This window comes from Otolemur garnettii, unplaced genomic scaffold (assembly GCF_000181295.1).
Source record: "Otolemur garnettii isolate 467f Iridium unplaced genomic scaffold, OtoGar3 scaffold00035, whole genome shotgun sequence".
NCBI classification, from domain to species: Eukaryota; Metazoa; Chordata; class Mammalia; order Primates; family Galagidae; genus Otolemur; species Otolemur garnettii.
This window is the reverse complement of record NW_003852430.1, coordinates 4,200,314-4,220,977: the sequence shown is the minus strand read 5'-3', so window position 1 is coordinate 4,220,977 and position 20,664 is coordinate 4,200,314. Positions and strand designations below refer to the sequence as shown.

Below are 20,664 nucleotides of genomic sequence, written 5' to 3'. Positions count from 1 at the left end.
CCCCACCCCTCATCAGTCTGGAGTCCGCACTGCAGGTCCTGGGCCAGAAGGGCCCATCTCAGCCATAGCTCTTGCACCTGCTCCGTAGAGAAGGGAAGATGAGTGAGGGGAAATCCAACTCCAGCCAGCCTCTGGTCTTCAAGAGGGAAAAAGATGGCGCTGAGAGTGAGGGCAGGGCGGGAAGAGCCAGCAGCCTTCGGGGGAGCCCAGTGAAGTGCCAACACCTAAGAGACCTCGGGCCGATAAAAGGGAAGCCAAAACAAGGGCACCACCAAGACCCGGAAGACAGCCACAATCCCAGGGAGGAAACTAAGGGACAGACTCAAAAACCTGGATGACGAAGAAGAGGAGGGCGTCCCTCAGGGGTCCTCAGAGGAGGCGCAGTGACCTGCGTCCCGGCTACCTTGCCGAGGAACAGCTACTCTCTGTTCTGTCCTACTGTCCCCCTCTTCCCCTCAGGCCTCCCCCTTCACCGCTGCCTCCCCTACACCCACACCTCCACATTACACCGGTGCCGGCTGCTGCGGGGCCTTCAGGGCCACGTGGGGAGCAGCTTTCCCCTGGACTGGGCTTGAGGCCGCCCCAGCCCCAGGGGGTTAATGTCCCAGTCCCCTTTAGCGCATTCAGCGCCTGCTGCATCCTCACTCCCCTGGTCATGGGCCCTTAGCTCTCTGGGCTCTGATGACATGGTTTACTCAATATTTTAAGCCCACTGTTGAGACTGATTTCTCAGAAAAAATAAAAACAAAAACAAAAAATGATCTCTTAAAAATATTACTGCTCATTGACAAAATACACCTGGCTATCCAAGGGCTGTGATGCAGATAGACGGAATTGGTGTTGTTTTCATGCTTCCCAGCACAACATCCATTCTGCGACACAAAGATCAAGGATTAATTTTGACTTTCAAGGTTTATGGCTTTCAAAAGCTCATTTTGTTAGGCTATAACTTCCACAGATAACTATTGCTCTCACGGACCTGGGGGAAGTAAATTGAAGACTTTCTGGAAAGGATTCATCATTCCAGATGCCATTAAGCACATTTGTGATTTATGGTAGAAAGTTAAAATATCAACACTAACAGGAATTTGGAAAAAGTTGAATCTAAGCCTCATGGATGACTTTGAGGGGTCCAAGACTCCAGGAGAGCAAGGAACTTCAGATGTGATAGTAAGGAAACTAGAATTAGAAGGGGAGCTTGAAGATAAGACTAAATTAGGGCAACCGCATACTGGGTACTGATACTTCACCGGGCGAGGAATTGCTTCTCACGATGAGCAAAGAGCACGTTTCTTGACTAGAAACTCATCCTACTGAACATATATGCAAATTGTTGACATGACAATTAAGGATTTAGAATATTACATGAACTTAGTTGAGAAAGTAGTGAGAGGTTTTGAGAGATTTAATCCAGTTTTAAAAGAAGTTCTCCACGGGGTAAAATGTTATCAAGCAGCCTCACGTGATACAGAGAAATCTTTTGTCAAAGGAAGAGTCAATCGATTCAGCAAATTTTATTGTATTATTTTAAGAAATTACCTCCGACACCCCCCCCCACCCCCGCCTTCAGCAACCATCAGCCTGATGATCAGCAACCATCCACATCCAGGCAAGACCCTCCAGCAGCCAAAAAGTTACAACTGGCTGGAGACTCAGTTGACTAGTGGCACTTTTAGCAATGAAGTGTTTTTAAATTAAAGCATGGATCTTGTTTTTTAGATGTAATCTATTGAACACATAATAGACTATGGTATAGTGTAAACGTAACTTTTATATGCACTGGGAAAGCAAAAATTTGTTCTACCTGTGTTGTCACAGCAGTCGCTTTGCGGTATTGGTCTGGAACCTACCCTGTAGTATCTCTGAGGTAAGCCTGGATTAAGAATTAAAGAACCAAAAGAGCAAATGACAAGCCCTGCCTCAGTAAAGAACTGCTATTAAATAAAATAGATTGCAATCTTTAATGGTGGGTCCTGTGGTGGCCCTGCTTAGAACCATGGTGATTTCTTAGAGCAGGTCTTTCAGATACCAGTGCTCCTTATTATGGGATTATGTCCCAATACACACATTGAAAGTTGAAAATACTGTAAGTTGAAATGTATTTAATACACCTAACCTACTGAATATCATAGCTTACTCTAGCCTACCTTAAACATGCTGTGGATAGCTCATTGGCTTATAATTAGGTAACATTTTCTAACACAAATCTATCTACTTAATAATGAAGTCATATAATTTATTGAACACTAGACTGAAAGTGAAAGGCAGAATGAATGTATGGATACTCAAGTATTCTTTCTACTCACTGAATATTGCTTTTGCACCATTGTGAAGTTGAAAAATCTTAAGTCAACCTGTCATTAAGTCTGGGACCCACTGTAGTTACTAAAATGGAAACATTTCCCATTTATTCTCGACTTCGATAGGCACTATCTCTTGACTAATAGTTAAGACGTAAATTCATGCCTCTTGGAACAATATGTGGCTCAAAGGGGTAGGGCGCTGGCCCCATATGCCAGAGGTGGCGGGTTCAAGCCCAGCCCTGGCCAAAACCTGCAAATAAATAAATAAATAAATAAAATTGGATTTATGTCTTCATAATGTTTTTTATTGTATAGTCAACAGAGAGTTTAGTTATTTAAAGATTATAAAATCATAAATAATGCCAAAGTTCTTCCTTGTTCACTTGACCCATCCATGATAGATTACTCTGTTACACTGATATTAGCATGGTACCAACTTTTTCTTCCATACATACTTTTCTCCTGAGAGATTGTATTTTGATTCTATACTTTTTATTATATGAATGTTATATTTTACATATTTAAAAAGTGAAGTTTAGTAAGCGTTCAAGTAGAGTGGCCTCATTGTTTTCGATTGTTGCAACATACTTAGTAGAATCAGTATGAGTTTATCCAATCCTATCACGCCAAAAAAGACATTTTGGTTGTTTCCAAATTGATACTCTCAATATAAGTGCCATACTGGAACACCTCTGATCTACATGATTTCTAGAGCAGTTAACACTAAAAACTGATGTCTGTTTCTTGAATAATGCATCATTTTGAAAATTTCTCCTAAAACGATTATTCTGGTGCATGTAAATTTGTAGTTAGCTAGTCTTATCTATCTGTACATTTATGAACCTGTCATCTATCTATCATTAAATATTGGCTCCACAATTTATAAGTTGTATAATGTTGGCTAAAACCTGTTAAGTCTGTCTGCTTCTGTTTCCTCATGCAAAATTGGGGTTGTTAATAATACCTGCCTCCCACCCACCTCTCAGAGTAGGATTACATGAATTATGAGGATTAAATGAGTTGTAATGTCTAAATGAACTTAGAACACTGGTCCATGAAAAATGCTCATTTCAGGTCATTGCCATTATCATTGTCATTTTTAAAATGACTTTAGTTTGGTTTTTCAGAACTGGTACATAAAGAATTGAGATGTCAGAGAATGCTAGAAACTCATTAAAGCTTAAAAGCTCAAAGTCTCAAAAGACTTTGGAAGCAAGAGGAATTTTAGAGTCTTACTGTAATTTTTGGCCAATCTATATGAACAATTAACTACATAATTTTTTAAAAAGGTTTGCCAGTATACCTGAGGGCATCATGTCTATTTTCAAGTCTCTCTCTAGAGAGAATCTACAGGGAGAATATATCTGGGTATAATGTCTTATAAAATAATATTTATTCACTATTAAATAAACATATATTATTGCCAGGCACAATATTAACTACATGCTAATTAAAGAAAGACGGAATAGAGATTTTGCTCTTTAAAAAAGCACTTTCATAGACAAAGGGAAAGACACGCACATTCGTAATTACTGAGAGATAAATTCTATTAGAATAGGTCTGAGATGATTTGAGAATAGTTAAGACAGAGCCTCTGGATAGCACCAAGGCATGGCCCAAAACACTTCATGAGGGAATTATATGATGAAGAACAGACATTTTCTGAAATGGAGGTGTGGGTAGAAACATTTCAGATGTAGGTGCATGGCTATAAAGCCATGTACCAGTGTTGAATGGCTAGGTTATGCAAGCTTTCTTAAGTGAGAGGAGTGTGATATCAACTAGAAAAGTATGCAGAGGCCACATCATAAAAGGCAGGGTATGTGATGGTCAGGAGTTGTGATGTCTTCATGTAGGCAATTGGAAAAAGGAGAGCCATAATCAGACAAGCATTTTAAAAAGTTAAATTTGGCAGCAGAGTGCAGGTTGGGATGCCAAGAAAGGAGACCAAAAGCTCAAATAATGATGAAGAGTCCAGTACAATACTCAAAGCAACGAAGACCAAAGACTGGGGTGGGGGGAGTGGGAACTAGAACACGTGGTGGGGCTGACTGGGGGCAGGGTGCTGGTGGGTGACAAGGAGTCTGGAGAGGGGAGTGTCAGGAATAAGTAGGTGTGGAGGAAACCGATGTAGCTGTGAGCCAAATTGGACGCAGCATGAGGCTGACTAATGCTACAAGAACAAAGAAAGATGGAAAATACCAAGATGGAGGCTCTTGGGGGAACGTCAACACTACAGGTACAGGCAAAGGAGAAAAGAGACCGAGGAATTATGGTCAGAGAGGTTGGAGGGGAGCAGGAATAAAGGGTTATTTTAGAATTCAAAGTTACCAGCAGAGGACATAGAGAAAGTATGAAGTAACCGAGAATGTGATGGACTTTTAATAGGTTACCTCGACTAGAAAACTGAAATGGGTCCAGTGCGTGAGGTCAGAGGGAGACAGTGAGACGGCAGCATCTGGGGAACTGCGACTTAGAGATAGCTGGAGGGCAGTTGGAAACCTAGGTTTGTAGATAGGATTTTACGTCCGTGAGCCCTTACTCGGGTGTGTCGTCCTCATGGATACTTTGCTGAGCAGAATCATGCAAACACATCAGATATTTATTATTTTGTGGCACTTTTGTGTCACACATTTGCACCTACATGAAAGCAAAATTATACAGATATCCCTACACAAATAAATAATAGTAATTACTACTAGGTTGTACATAAATTCAGTGGAGTAATTCATTGAATATGGAAGATAATGATTAAGCTGGAGTAGCAATAGCATTTTAAAGCCTTCTTCCATTTTTGAATAGAATTATTATTCGTTTGGGTGTTTATCATAAATTTCTCCACCCTCCAGGCCATATCAAAATTCACTTTATTGTAGCGTCATTCCTGCCTTTTTTTTTTTAACCTCTTATACCTTTATTTGTCATTTTCAAATTTTTATAAATAGAGTAAGGTTGTCTGTTCTAATTGTAGAGTTGCCACTTCCTTTTTCTCCTTTCCTCTTTGGGGACTAAGAATGAGAAAGCTCACATCTCCTCTTTTGCTTCCAAGCAGCGGGTCTCATCGTATTTTGGCTCACGTTATCATGCTTATTTGTTTAGTTCTATGTCTGACTTTTCTTCTCTAACATAGATATATCTCTATTTTAGATTGCAAAAAAGCTATTACTATCTTTTAAAGAAAAAGAAACCAATGTTGATACATGGGGCTTGTTGGAATTAATTGTTGTCCCCTTTACAATGAGGCTCATTCACGTTTATTCACTTATTTTTTCAGGAACTGGTGCAGATTTAAAAACAGGAATGCTGGTAGACTGTTGGTAGGAATGTAAATTAGTAAAAAGTAGTATTGAAAACAGTATAGAGGGGGCTAAAAAGATGTAAAAATAGATCTACCATGAGATCCAAGAATTCCACTGCCGGGTATACAGTTAAAAGAAAGAAAATCAGTATATCAAAGTTTTTTTTTTTTTTTTTTAAAAACTCCATGCAGATCAGAAGTTTGTCTTTATTCATACATAATAATTGTAAATATGTATAGGATACATGTTATATTTGACAGTTGCCATAATGTGTATTGAACTAATTAGGGTAATTAGGATATCTATCACATTAAATACTCATTATTTCTCTGTGTTGGGAATGTTCTTAATCTTCTCGTCTAGTTATTTTGAAATCTACAATAAATTATTGTATGTGTATGTGGTATGAAATGTTAGAACTTAATACTTCTATCTTACTGTGTTTTTGGATGAATTAACCAACCTCTCTTAATCTTCTCCTCTGTCTATACTTCCTGGCATCTAGTCATCTAGTAACCATCTACTCTCTACCTCCATGAGATCAACTTTTTTTTTTATTTTTTGAGACAGAGTCCCACTATGTCTCCCTTGGTGGAATTCTGTGGTGACACAGCTCACAGCAACCTGAAACTCTTGAACCCAAGTGATTCTCTTGCCTCAGCCTCCCAAGTAGCTGGGACTACAGGCATCCTCCACGATGCCCCGCTATTTTTTTTTGTTGTTGTTGTTGCAGTTGTCATTGCTGCTTAGCTGGCCAGGGCTGGGTTTGAACCCTTGATGTGTGTGGCCAGAGCTGTAACCACCGTGCTATGAGATCAACTTTTTTTTAAGCTCCAACAAATGAATGAGAACATACGGTATTTGTCTTTTTGTGCCTGGTTTATTTCACTTAACATAGTGTCCTCCAGTTCTATTCATGCTGCAATTTACAAAATTTCATTTTTTACGATTGAGTAATATTCCACTGTGTGTATGTACTGCATTTTTTTTACTGATTCATCCATCACTAGATGCTTAGCTCACTTCCATATCTTGCAAATCGTACTGCAATTACATGAATGGGCTGATATCTCTTTGATATACTGATTTTCTTTCTTTTCACTGTACACCCGGCAGTGGAATTCTTGGATCTTATGGTAGATCTATTTTTACATCTTTTTAGCCCCCTCTATACTGTTTTCAATACTAGTTGTTACTAATTTACATTCCTATCAACAGTGTACCAGCATTCCTTTTTTTTCTCCATTCAGGATATAAATATCTATATTTTACAACTTTTTGCAGCTACATATTTTATTTTGTTTTCATTTTTCATTATAAGACACAATAACGTTTACAATCAAAATTTTAAAAAAGATTAAATATATGCTCTTAGTACTAGTTGACCACAAAGACTTTCATAAAGCAGTTGATAATATTTTGGTATTGATTTCCCAATATATTTACCTTTAAGAGACAAAAATAGAAATGCTGTTCCTATGACACCTGTGTAGGACTGAGATGTGCTACTTTACTTTTCCTAGTGTTGACTGTAACCTCAGAAGATGTTTGTAATTTGTGCTCTGACTCTTCCTTTGTAGCCAGGTTCACCAACAGTAGAATTCTGTTCATTTCATTTTAATGTCCTAAAGGCTACACCCCGATATTTTAAAAGAAATCTAATTTCCTTGCCCTTCCTCCCACAGGTTACTTTGACAACCATTGATAGTAAACCTAACAGACTTTGCTAGTTTGGGTACAACATTTGCTTTACTCAGTACCCATAAATTTTTATTTCTGATGGGATAAACATATGGTCCCCAAGTTCTATGAAATCAGGCTCTTGGAACCAGATTCTGTTATAAATTTCATTGCTTGTTACCTTTTTATGATGTTACGTTACATACATAGGTTATGCTGCAGAAAAACTACATAGATAGAATAGGTATGTTTGGTCCTTTCAGTTTCATTTTCTTTATTTTTTTTACAAACATGGAATTCCAATAACCATATATATAATTTACAACTTTTCATATGTAGTTATGTGTTATTGACCACAATGGTTTTATTTATAGTGTTTTTCATTCAGATGAAGATGAATGAATATTTATTCCCATTATTATCTAATGGAGGGTTGACCAAGGGGAGGTGCGTGTCTGTTCAGTCTATCACCTGTTTTTGTATGGCCCACTATTAAGAATGGCCTTGATATTTTAAAATGTTTGAAAAAAATATTATTTTGTGACATATGGAAATCATATAAAATTCAAATTTTAGTATCCATTAGTACAATTTTATTGGGATACAGACACACTTCCTCGCTCACTTACGTATGGTCCGTGGCTACTTTCATGCGTTAGCAGCAAAGTGAAGTTGCTGCAAGCGAGACCATTGAGCCTACAGTATTCACTGTCTGTCTCTTAAAGAAAGAGTTTGCTAAACACTAGTCTAATGCATAGCTTATATGTTTCTTTCTATTTTGAAAATCAATGAATTTATGGAATCAAATATCCAAATCAACCATTCCTTTTCTTTAGAAATGATACAGAAAATATTTTTTTAATTTTTTAATGTTTAAGTACACTGTTATGTTGTTTGAAGAAGGTTAAGTCTGTGCTGCTATTATTTACGTTGAGAAAGAACTTTCCCTGAAGAGGAAGAGTTTAGAGTCGCAGATACATTCTCTTTCCTCCATTTTCCATTATTTAATTTGTTTTACTCAAGATAATTGCACAGTAGGAGTAATGATCTGAAAGTAAGAAAAAAATACCTTGAGGTCAAAATTGAGTCTGGTTTCCTAGACTGATACTGATTTGAAGTAATCATGATAGGGAGGGACCTCTGTGATGGGCCCCTTTGATCTCTAATGTGCCCACATTTTCATTAGAATTCGAGGATATTTAAACTGGAAGATGATACTTAAACACAAATTTTCTTTGAAATAAATTATTTTACTCTTTCTTTTTTTATATATTAGAAATGCTGGAATTAGCTTAGCTTTTAAAATGGTATTTGTATAAAGTGTAAGCTATCTCCAGAGAAGACAACAGGGAAAAATGATCCGTAAAGTTCTGTGTTTCTGTAGCATTTTATTTTACTCCAGATGCAAGATTGGGGGTCTGCATTCATATTTAATCCTTTTTACACAATCACAAAAAGTTATGATTATTTCAGATTATATTCCATAATATATAATGGAAGTAATACAATTTATTTGCCTCAAATCATTTGTGGACACGATGGGGAGTTAGTTTATTAATTCTTCAAATATTAATTGCCTATCATGTGCCAGGCACTGTTCCTGGCACTTGGGATACATTAGTGACTGGGACAGAGCCAAATAAGGTCCTTGCCCCTGTGGAGATGACATTGTCGCGGGAGGAAACAGACAAGAAACAATGCATGTTATAGATAAGTAAATGGCATAGCATTTCAAAAAGTGATAAATGAAGTGGGGGAAAAAGAACAAGGTGAGAAATCAAGGCTCTCAGGGTGAGAGTTGGACAGTCAGTAAAGCCTAGATGAGAAGATGATGCATAATCAAAGATTGAAGAGATAAGTATTAGCTGTGCACCTGCTCACAGTAGAGCATTTCAAGGACTTGTGAGAGTAAAGATCCTAAGTTGAAGGCAAGCCCAAGTGTGTCTGAAACACCAAGGTGTCCTGGCCAAAGCTAGGTGAAGGAGGGAAGACTAGTAAGAAATGAGTCAGAGAGGTAATGAGACTGAATCCTCTTTAACCACTGAGGATATTTTAGGCTTAGTGGAACGAGAACCGTAATGGGAGGTACACTTGGCTGCTTTACTGTCGGGGTAGCAAGGGCAGAAGCAGCTGATATAGCATGAAGGTGTAGTAATCCAGGCTGGAGATGATGGAAGCTTGGGCCAGGACCATGATAGCAATGCTGAGAACAGGTGGATTTTGGACTTTTGGAGATAGTGTGTGGGATTTTCTTATTGGATATGGGAATGAAAGAGAAAAGGAGGACTTTGATTCTCAGCTTTTTTGTTTTTAATTTTATTTTTGCCTGGGCAACCCCATCAGTCAAAAAGAAGTCTTCAGATAGCCAGATTTGGGGGGATGATTGGAAGCTCAGCTTAGGGTATCCTGAGTTTAATATATTCATTAAAATAAACTCAATTGAGATCCCAATGTCTGTCTCGCGGAAGATGTTAAAAATTGTATGAATATTTTATATGCATATAAATATATTAAACACTACTATGGTATGAATGTGTGAACATTCATTGAGCAGCTAGTACTCAATTATTGGCAGGCCACACGCTGGCTTTGTCAGATAGGTGATCTCATAGAACCTGAGTTAGATAGAACTTCACCAGTAAGCGGTGCTGCCTGCATTTTAAGGAACAAACTCAGGACAGGTGACGACTGAAATGCACATGGTTAATAAGCAGCTCTAGCTTTAAAATGTAAACTCATGTTCTGCAACTTCACATCCAGCCCTCTTTAAAAAATCGTATTATAGATCTCACAAAAGATACATTAGTGCACCTGGTAGGAAACCATTTGTTTAAAATGTGATTTTTATCTACAGATTATAACACAAGTGAACAGAAACAAGCCTGTAAAAAGCATGAACTCTACGTGAGTTTCCGGGATCTGGGATGGCAGGTAAGAATGGTTAGTCGGCTTAGTTGCTTTTTTTTCTGCTTTGTAAGCCATAGCCTGTGTCAATTTTTCTAGCAAGGGTACAAGTCAAATCTATCAAGTATAGAACATAAATGTCTTAACACAATGATGAAGTAAATGAGGCAGAAGCTACATTAATTAGTTTGATGTAAGCCCTCCAAATTGTATAAAAAAACAAAACATTGTACCCCACATATGCATAAATGTATTTATGATCTATGTGTATATGACTTAATAAAAAAATAATTTTTATAATATGATACCCAATCATTTTTATTTGGCTGTTTAGCATACGGCTTAGCCACGTTATTTTTATTTCTCCATTATCTTTCACAACTGAAACACAATTAGTAAATGTTACAGTCAAAAACAACTATGCTGAAGAAGAAATATAACCCTGTGACATTTAGGAAGTGAAAAAAAGAGTGCTGTTGTTTAATTTTATTATAGAGAGGTAGATTTATTCAGATTAGTACAAGCAACTCCATTAGTCCCCTTAGGGTTCCAAATTATTAGCCTAGGAAAAAGAGTCCTCACTTACAATGTCTCCATCGTGGGGCAGTTATACAGAAAAAAAAAAAAAAAAACAAATTTTGCTTGCACTTAAAACTGTCTTGTTGTTTTTTAAATAATCTTTATGGCAGGCTGAGGGGAAAAAATTTAACCCAAATAATTTTTGATGGCTGTATGTGATAATAGTTTAAAAAGTTTTTAGATGTCTTCTAACAGCCCATTATGATAGATGCTTAGATATGAGCCATCTTATTAAGAAATAATACTAAAATATATTTTTAAATTTTATGGAGAACTTTCTTCTTCTTCTTTTTTTTAATTTTAGAGACAGAGTCTCATTTTATTGCCCTTGGTAGAGTGCTGTGGCATCACACCTCACAGCAACCTCCAGTTCTTGAGCTTAGGCGATTTTCTTGCCTCAGCCTTCCGAGTAGCTGGGACTACAGGTGCCCGCCACAACGCCCCGCTATTTTTTTGTTGCAGTTAGGCCAGGGTCAGGTTTGAACCCGCCACCCTCAGTATATGGGGCCAGGGAGCCACAGGCGCCACCCTATGATGAACTTTCAACATCGATAATCCAATAATTTCTTAGATTTAGATGAAGTTCTATTTCTTTAGCAGGGGGGAAATCAAGACAATGATTCTGTGTACCAGTTTTTTAGTTTCCTAAAATTTTTCATGTACAGTTTTTAAAATTTTCTCCAATTCATTTCTTCTAAACTATAAAGTTAGTGCATGGATGGAAAGAAAAATAGCACACGGAACACAAATTAAAGCTTTAGGAGTTTGTCAGACTTCTAAAGCCAGGAAAGAGTTATGAAGAAGCAATGGGAATTATCTCAATTAAGTTTATTCGCCTTTTCCTTTCTGGTTCACTTGAACTTTCCAGAGTTCATCATTTCCTGTTTAAACATTATTTCAAATGCTATTTCATGATTATGGTTTTATTCATGAATACATGGATTAATATCTACTCTGAATAGCTTACATAATAACCTCTCGGGAGAAATCAGAGAAGACAGTATTTTGTGAAAATACTTATACCTTTGTTGTAAACTTTCACCTTGAAATTAAATTCAAGGGCATGGGGGAACCTATCTTCTTAGAATAATTGTTAGGCCAGAAATGAAAACATTTTCAGATGAAATCTACATGCATGTGGGAGTTCTTTGAGAATCATTTTCCTTTATTCTTGTTTTGGTGACTTTTTTTTTTCCTGTTTTGTGTGTGTTTTAGGACTGGATTATAGCGCCAGAAGGATACGCTGCGTTTTATTGTGATGGGGAATGTTCTTTTCCCCTTAACGCCCATATGAACGCCACCAACCACGCCATAGTCCAGACTCTGGTATACTTTGTGTTTTATAAATGGTTTATACTGCAAGCAAAATAGAAAGCTATTTTAAAGGAAAGCATCTATGACAATGATCGTTTTCTCAAACTCCTTTGTTACTTTTTAGAGCCAAAGTAATAATTGTGGGTAGGATCAGGAAATTCAGGCTGATTTAAAGAGTCATCTTGATTTTAGAATGGGAAGGGATTCAGCTAGGAAAATTGGAATAATCACATGAAATGGTCCATCATTCTGCAGTGATTTCTTCCCCACACAGTATAACCAAGCACACAAGTCCCCAAGGGTTGTTTCTAACCTAGCAATTCATTAGTATCCTCACAAAAACATTGAATAATAGTTGTACAGAACTTCATCTGAGGGCTTTTGCTCTAATTCTTTAAGAACGTTCTGTAATATATTTTGGCATTATAAAAGTTCTCCAATGCAGTCTACACATGGGAAATGACTTTCTATTTCTAGTTTTTTCCTCTCCCCTTTCTCCTTTTCCTTCTGTAATCTTTGAAGTAGAAATGATCTTTCTTTTTCTCCCTTTCACTCTCCCAGAAATTTAGCAGTGATCGAAATTATAATAACGAAAGCTTATTTTTATGAAAAAGGTAATGAATAGTTGACTCGATGGTCTCTAATGAGTTCATGAAAGCTCGTGGGAGTCTGGGGTACCTTGTGTTGTGACTTATTGGTGTGGCAGAGGGACGATTTCTGGAAGACTCAGGGAGAGACTCCTAAAACGTTTCCCAGACTATGTGGTGTAATTCCAAATTGATGTTTGGATTGATATAAAAATATTAGCCTTTTTACCAGGCACAGTGGCTCACACCTATAATCCTAGCACTGTGAGAGGCTGAGGAGGGTGTATTGCTTGAGCTCACGAGTTCAAATCAGCCTGAGCAAAAGCAAGATGCTGTTTGTATTAAAAATAGAAAAACTGAGGCAAGAGGATCACGTGAGCCCGAGTTGGAGGTTGTGGTGAGCTATGATGCCACAGCACTCTATGTAGGGGTGACAGCTTGAGACTGTGTCTCAACAAAAAAATATTACCCTTTTGTATTTAGGAGGAAAGGGGAGGAACATATGATTTTGGAATCAAGACTTAATACTGGAAGTGCAGTGGTTTGATGGGTGCAGTTAGAGCACAGGAGGTAGGGGAAAAATCCATCTTTATGTGTAGGCTGGTTTATAAAGAGAAAGACAAAGAATTATTCTTATATTTAGTAGAAATTCAGTTCTCTAGAAGTTTGGGTTTTTTCCCCCATAATTAACTTAAAACGTATAGCTAATGGAAGGAGTATTCTAGTTAACATCAAAATAAGAAATGATATATATATATATATATATATATGTATATGTAAACTAATAGATCAAATACTTGAATGACTTAATGTTTTACTGGCATCTTTACTTCATAAGATTCTACAGAATAGCTTGCTACCAAAAATGCACATCTATGGCAATTTTAGCATGGATGTTATCAAAGACTTTGTGTGTGGGGAGTGAGAGAGAAAGAGAAAATGTAGCCATATATAGATGTTCTTTTTACCGCTAATTAACCAATGAGATTAATGACATTGTCTAATTCACTGCCATATACCAGACATGGAATAAATTCCTAGGGGGATTTTAAGGTTTGATATCCTTTTACCTTTGTTATCTGTAAAAGTTTTTTTTTTTTTTTTGAGTTAGAGTCTCACTATGTTGCCATTGGTAGAGTGCCATTGCGTCACAGCTCACAGCAATGTCAAACTCTTGGGCTTAAGGGATTCTCTTGCCTCAGCCTCCCCAAGTAGCTGGGACTAGAGGTGCCTGCCACAACACCCATCTATATAAAAGTATTTCTTGATACGAAATAGTATTTCTGCAGAATGGGGAGTGGGTAGTCTCTGCTGAGTTATATTGATACTTACAGCAGACAAAAAAGAATCTCTAAGAAGTTTAGCCGTCTAGGAGAATTTCTGTTGACATGAAAGCTTATCAGAGGAATGCCGTTCTGTCTTCCGCAGTAAGAACCTTCATACCTGCTATCTTTTCCGTGAGATCACAGAGGGACAGCTTCTACTAGCTTGTAAAATAATGCCATTTGATTTCTCAGAAAGTTCTTTGCCTCTTTTCGTGGTCATTTACGAGGATGAAAGCAGACTTTTGCTTTCTTAGATATGTAGCTAATATATCAAAGGGTCCCGCGGGTTAAGCAATGCTTACTTATTGAAGAATCCCTTTTTGCCAAAGACTCCTCCTTTTTCATTTTTCTTTTTTCACACACACACGCACGCACGCACACAGACGTGCGCACACACAATTACATGTTGCCAGCTCCTCTGACTGCAGTCTAGCAGGCAGCGTTGAAAACAAACATTTTTAAAAAAAATCTGACATGCACTTGGAACAAGCGTGGGCTCTCCGTCCGTCCCTGCTGGGATGTGGGACCTAAGTCAGCGCAGCGGCGGAGCATGCGCAGGAAGCTGGCGCTGTTCCCCGGCCTCAGGCGGGCTCCACGCCTGTTCTGTGAAGGACGTGAAAGAAGACGGCAGGCGGTTTGTTGTTCAAGGACAGCATGTTTGCGACTAATATATTTGAGAAACCATTCAAGAACAATCCATTTTTTTGTTTGTTTGTTTTTTTGAGAGGCTGCCAAGGCCTTTAAAACAGAGGGTTCTCAATCCCGTCTGTGCGGGTTACGGCAGATAAAGCTGGCCAGGGACACAGGCTGCATCTGACATTGGTAGAAACTCTCCAGCTTTGAGTTTTGTGAGGTCTTAGGAAATTTCAAGTTCATGTCAGAGCACCTCATTTTTCCTGCCGTTTCTGTCCACATGAGGGGCCTGTATATCATTTTAGCCAGGGCGTTGTACAGCCAAAACTCTAAGAGGCTGTATTTACTTTTTGTAGATCCCGTAAGAGCCATCAATAGGACTTCCCATCAACTCTTTTGGGGGTCGGAAAGGGGGGAACTGCATTCTGGCTCCTTCCTCAATTACTGCAAATCGTAAACAGACTTGCCAGCCGGTCTGATCAAAATGCCTCTTAACTTAAGCCTTTCACTTTTCGTACAGAGCCACCTTTCTGTTGGCTGTTGGGGCCACCAGAGACTGTTGGGGAGATGGATATTTAATTTATAAAATATTTAGGCCCCTTACGTCTGATTTAGCGTAGCCTGCTTTTTGGCATTTGCCTAAGGAGCGAGTAGGGGAGAAAGAAAGTAAAAGGATATTGAACTCCAGCCAATCTGATAAAAAACCGTGTGGAGAAGAGTTGAAGTCATTGCTGTGAAGGAAGGATTGTCTTGTATCTGGATTTTATTTTAGGATGATTTTTATGCTTCCCCATGGGAAATTAAGAGGTGGCATAACGTTGATGGTCTGTTGTTTAATTGTCCTTTTAAAAGGTAGCTCTTAGATCCAAATCCTTTTACAATCCAACTGTGTATCTTCACTGATTTGCACTTTGAATTTTGCATTGCTTGTGATATCAATAGATACAATCCTCTCCACTAAAAACAGTTCCGTGCTGGTTTTCCCCCAGGGAAGTCCCCACTGCATATGCCATAGAGGGGATTTTTCTTATTTGGTGAGATGTTTCTCAAGTCCCAACACATAATTAGAATGGTGGGGCTGATTCTAGGTGTTGAAGTCTATCCCTGGCCACCAGCCCCCAGCTGCCCCAGCCATCAGTCATAGACAGGAGAAGGGTGGTCAGCTTAAGGGAGTGCTGATTGTGAGTGGCAAAACAAGCATATTACTATGAAGCTGCAAACACGATGGTATTTCTTTAAAGATCAACACATTTTTTTCTTTCTCAGGTTCATCTGATGTTTCCTGACCATGTACCAAAGCCTTGCTGTGCTCCAACCAAATTAAACGCCATCTCTGTTCTATACTTTGATGATAGCTCCAATGTCATTTTGAAAAAATACAGGAATATGGTAGTACGCTCATGTGGCTGCCACTGACACCAAATGATATTGACAGTAATAAAAAAAAATCTGTATTAAGGTTTATGACTGAAATAAACAGCATACATTCAGACAGAGGGGGAATGTCATAAAATTAGTCTGGCTCATTTCATCTCTTTCCTTATGTACAATATCATGTATATAGTCACTTTTATTTATTTAAAGGTATATATTCATTTTTTTTACCTTATCAATAAATTCTACTTTGGGGGCCACTATGGTATTCGATTTATAACCCAGTCTCATTTTCAATGGGAAATGCTGAGTCTAGTTCAATTCCAACATTTTTTTTTATAAATTTTTCTGAGATTAGACAGAACTCCTTTGATCATTTAATATTGTTGAAGGTAACTGAATACATTTAGTTATGTCCTGCCAATGAAAATCATGAGAGGAATTTTATTTTAAAATAAAACTTAAAAAAATAGCAATTGAAACAAAAATTTTTGGATACACACAATCCTTCTTTTAGAGTTTCTAGTTCATTAGATAAAGTGAAATGTTTAACTGGATTTGAATAAATAAATGGTAGGGAGAACACAGAAGCTAAAAGATTGCACATAATTGTTACAACTGTTTGCTTTAACAGAATTGGTGTAACCGTAGGAGTGTGTTTCTTTTTGGCTTATGGACTGTAGATTTTGCAAAGAGCTCAAAGCTTCCAGAATTCTGTGGACACAGGCTTGACCCTGTGTCTATAACTTTCCAAGTTAACACTAAAATATTGTAGTACAACATTCTTACCTCAAATAAATCATGTCCATCTATTATCTAGAACACTACTGCCACAGATTTTTTTTTCAGATTTAAACCTTAGTCCAAAATAAAGAATCATTTGCACATGCTCCACTTTCTCCCCACAGACAAGAGTCACAGCATTCATAAAATGAACCAGAGTAGAGATACTGACACAGCCATTTCTGTAGCTCCCCTTTCTAAGGGACTTTGCTGATTGATGTTATGGAAAGAATTTTATTTGGGGCACTGAAACGAAACTGGAGGAAATTACCCAAAATCCCTGAATGGCTTTGACAGAACTGCCATTTCTAAAGAACAGCTGAAATCCATTTTTCATATCTTTGCGAATGAGCTCAATGAAAACCTTATTTTGTCCACGGATTTTATAAACCTTCTTCCAAGAACAAATAATTCTAAATGGGAAGGTTCTGGTGTGTGTGTGTGTGTGTGTGTGTGTGTGTGTGCATGCGTGTTCTTCCCTCTGAAATTAATTTATTTTCACCTCGTTTTAATGGCTTCTAAGACCCTTATTTAATACACACTGACTTCTTGAAGAATGACACTTCGATCGGTAACTTGCTATTTAAGGTGGCTCTGTGGTTAGATTTATTTACAGTTCATCTAACATATATTGCTAAAGCACCATTTATTAATCATCTTTTTTTTTTTTTATATTTTTCAAACAAAATGTATACCAGAAATGGCTTCAAAAAATTTACGGGCTTGTTTGTGATTCAGGTATATTTCACTATTTTAAAATACAGTTTATCTTAAAGAAAATTTGACAATAGCTATATTGGGGGATACTTTAAGTAATATATTTTTAATTAATAGTGTACCATTGAGAGAATAAGAAATGGAAGTCTATTATTTTATTCTTTAATTATGCTGTTTAATTGTATTTCTATATTTTAAGATATATTGAATTTGAAATGCTAGTGTCTGCTGTTCTCGATTTGATTCTTTATTTAAAAGGAATACAAAATGTAAGTACATCATAAATTGAAACTATAAGAATATTTATCAAATGTAAAATGTGTGTTGATTACATGAGTCTTTATGTTTTTGATTTCTAAAACTGTTTTTTTTGTATTGTTAATAATTAACTCACTATTAAACGTATAATGCAACAAACTTCGAATTAAGGATTTTCTTAATATGTCCAAATAACAAAGAATTTTTAAGACTGCAAAAATAATTAGGATGGGAAATACTTCCTTGTCTTTTCCTTCATATAAAAGAGGTCAGTGGCATCAGTGTTTTCATATTTTCAGAAATTATATATTTAGATGTGCACATATACTCAGTCGCATTATTTTCAAAAAACCATTATAGTAAAATCTTAGTATTACTGTGTTAATACTCAACCTATTACCAAAAATAAGTAATTTGGCCTGTTTGATGTGTTTTAATAGGTTTCAATTGAGATTCTTAGCTCGTTAATCTAGTTAATGTAAGTTCTTTTGTTTATTTTTAATTTTTCTGCCTTTATATATATTCTTTTGCTTTGTATATATACACACATGTAGATATATATTTATATATATTCTTTTGCTTTTACTGTGTATATATACACACATATATATGTATAGACACATATATTCTTTTACTTTGGAAAGTAGCCTTCATCCTTTTTGGAAATGGAAGAGCACAGTCAGAAATACTCAAGTTTAAAACTAAGGCAAAGAGAAATAGTCTGCATTGAACATAAAGAAAAAGAGGGAGAAACCAGAAATAAAATCTAAAATTATTTTCTCTCTGCTGAGAACTGTCATTTTATAATCCTATCACCGTCATCAAATCTGAGCTAGAGCCCTATGACTCCTTCACAGTCTCTCCAATAACATTGTCCAAGACATTTACCATGAATAATCAGCTTACACCACAGGTCTATTCAAGGCAGAAGAAATCTGCATTCCAGACCACAAGTAGCCATCTCATAACCATTCAGTTAAGTCTGCACGCCGTCATCCAAATACCATCTTGGATCACCCATTTTTCTGTTTTTCCTTTCATATTCCAACACCCCCCACCCGGCCCTGGAACTTTTAAAAGTTAGCAGTGAAGGCGTCTTTGCTAATAAAGCATATACATCATTAATATATGTGTAAACATCTGTGTTTTATCAAGTTTGGTTAAGATCAAAATTGAAGAGAAAGTATGCTAATCTAGATAAAATAAGAAACACAATATGTAGCCCAGAGGATGATTTACTCCTTCTAAACAAAGGCCCCTACAAAGATAAAAATACGTAGCCTCATTCATACAGTAGTGACACAGAGTTGGACTACATGTTTTATGTAGTTAGCCATGAGAAAGTCATCCAAGGCAAAGCTAAGAGCATGGTGGCACTTCAGAGACACAGCAAGGAGGCCTGTGTGGCTGTGGCAGAGTGATCTACAGGAGGAGAGGAAAGCCACGAATGCAGATGGGTCGCAGGGACTTAGATCCCGTAGGGTCTGGAAGGACGTAGCGAAGGATGTAGCAAAGATTGACTTTTCACTCTGAGATACACAGCTTTTTGGAAAGTTTGAGTAGAAGAAGCCACGATGTGCTTTTTTAAAAGGAGTGCTGGCGGCAAACGCAGGAACAGGAGGACAGTTCAGGAGATAATGAAATAAGCCAGGTCTAGAGGGTGTGACCACTCAGACTAGTGTGCTAACTGTAGAGGTGATGAGAGGTCTTTGGAATCTGGAAACCTTTCAAAGGTAGAGTTGATTCAATTTGCTAATAGTATGTAGAAGACTGAGTTAAGATGATTCCTATTAAGAAGGCCAGAATAATGGGAAGGAAGGAGGAATCATTTACTGGGCTTCAGCATAAGATAGTGAGGAACTATTCTAAGGAGCTGAGATCTTGGCAAGGACAAGTGAATCTTTTGAGATGCCCAGAACCTGGTTAGAGCTATGAGTTCTGGGATTACAGTAGAGGTCCTTGCCAGAGGTATCAATCTGTAGATCATCAGCATGTGGTAGCATTAAAGTAACACAGCCATGAAGTTACTACTCTGTGGATACAGAGTACTAGTGGTAAACGAGAACTTTTCTATAATTTTATTGCCCATAGCTTTACTACCTGTGGACAAAAGGTATTGAGATGAAGACCATCTCCTAGTGTAGTCCTAGGAGATGCTCTTTATGCCACAGGGCTTTGGGAATCAGATTATCTCTGCTTAATGAGAAAGGCCAATTGGATTTCCCAACACATTTTGCAGAAAATAAAATTTAGGTATTAGCTTACTAAAACATCCTCATTTGCTCAGCCATTAAAATAGTTTAAAGACCTCTTAGGAAAGTGAGTGTGTCAGTGAGAAATAAACATGGATGGAGCTAAACATTTGGGAACTTTTGTATAAAATTTCATTGATGTAAATGCTACATGTGTAGGAGTTCTTGACGCAAAACAAAAGAAAAAGTAATTCGATATTTTCCATCAGTTGTGTAGATGTAATGAGAAAAAAGAAGCGTTTAAATGGTAGTGGCCACAGTTTAGCAAACACATAAATACGGTATCTCTGATTTAAAATATTAATGTCTCTCCAGGCTAATAAGGCTTTGAAAAAAACCTTTAATAGCAGTGATATTAACATTTGATCATTCCCATCAAATGGAATGGATCAGTAGGATCAGTCCCATCCTTTGCTGATGACATAGTCCCGCCTTGAACCTTTTGATTTTAAAAGGTTCTTTCTATTTTTATGAATTTTTTTGGTTCACACAGTTTTATATTGGGCTAAAATTATCACTACTTTCTGTTTCTAAAATTGCAAACTTTTTTTGCATTAGGACCCCATTACTAAGAAAGTCTGCTTTCTAAAGCTTAGTATCTACCAATACAAAATAATTTGTCATGGGGAAATGACAAACTTGTAATTGTTATAGTA

The 20,664-nt window shown here is 37.2% G+C and overlaps 1 protein-coding gene across 2 annotated transcripts in view; it reads left to right on the top strand.

Moving 5' to 3' along the window:
- BMP5 (bone morphogenetic protein 5) overlaps nucleotides 1-17,915 on the top strand; it is a 129,503-nt gene extending 111,588 nt beyond the window's left edge. The window contains exons 5-7 of one of the 2 annotated variants that reach the window (XM_003789658.3): nucleotides 10,137-10,213; nucleotides 11,981-12,091; nucleotides 15,891-17,915. In XM_003789658.3, coding sequence (XP_003789706.1) covers nucleotides 10,137-10,213; nucleotides 11,981-12,091; nucleotides 15,891-16,040 — 338 coding nt within the window. In that variant the 3' untranslated portion in view covers nucleotides 16,041-17,915. The remainder of the gene's footprint in view (nucleotides 1-10,136; nucleotides 10,214-11,980; nucleotides 12,092-15,890) is intronic. The other variant, XM_003789659.3, reaches the window with a different exon arrangement.
- The last annotated feature ends 2,749 nt before the right edge of the window (nucleotides 17,916-20,664 follow it).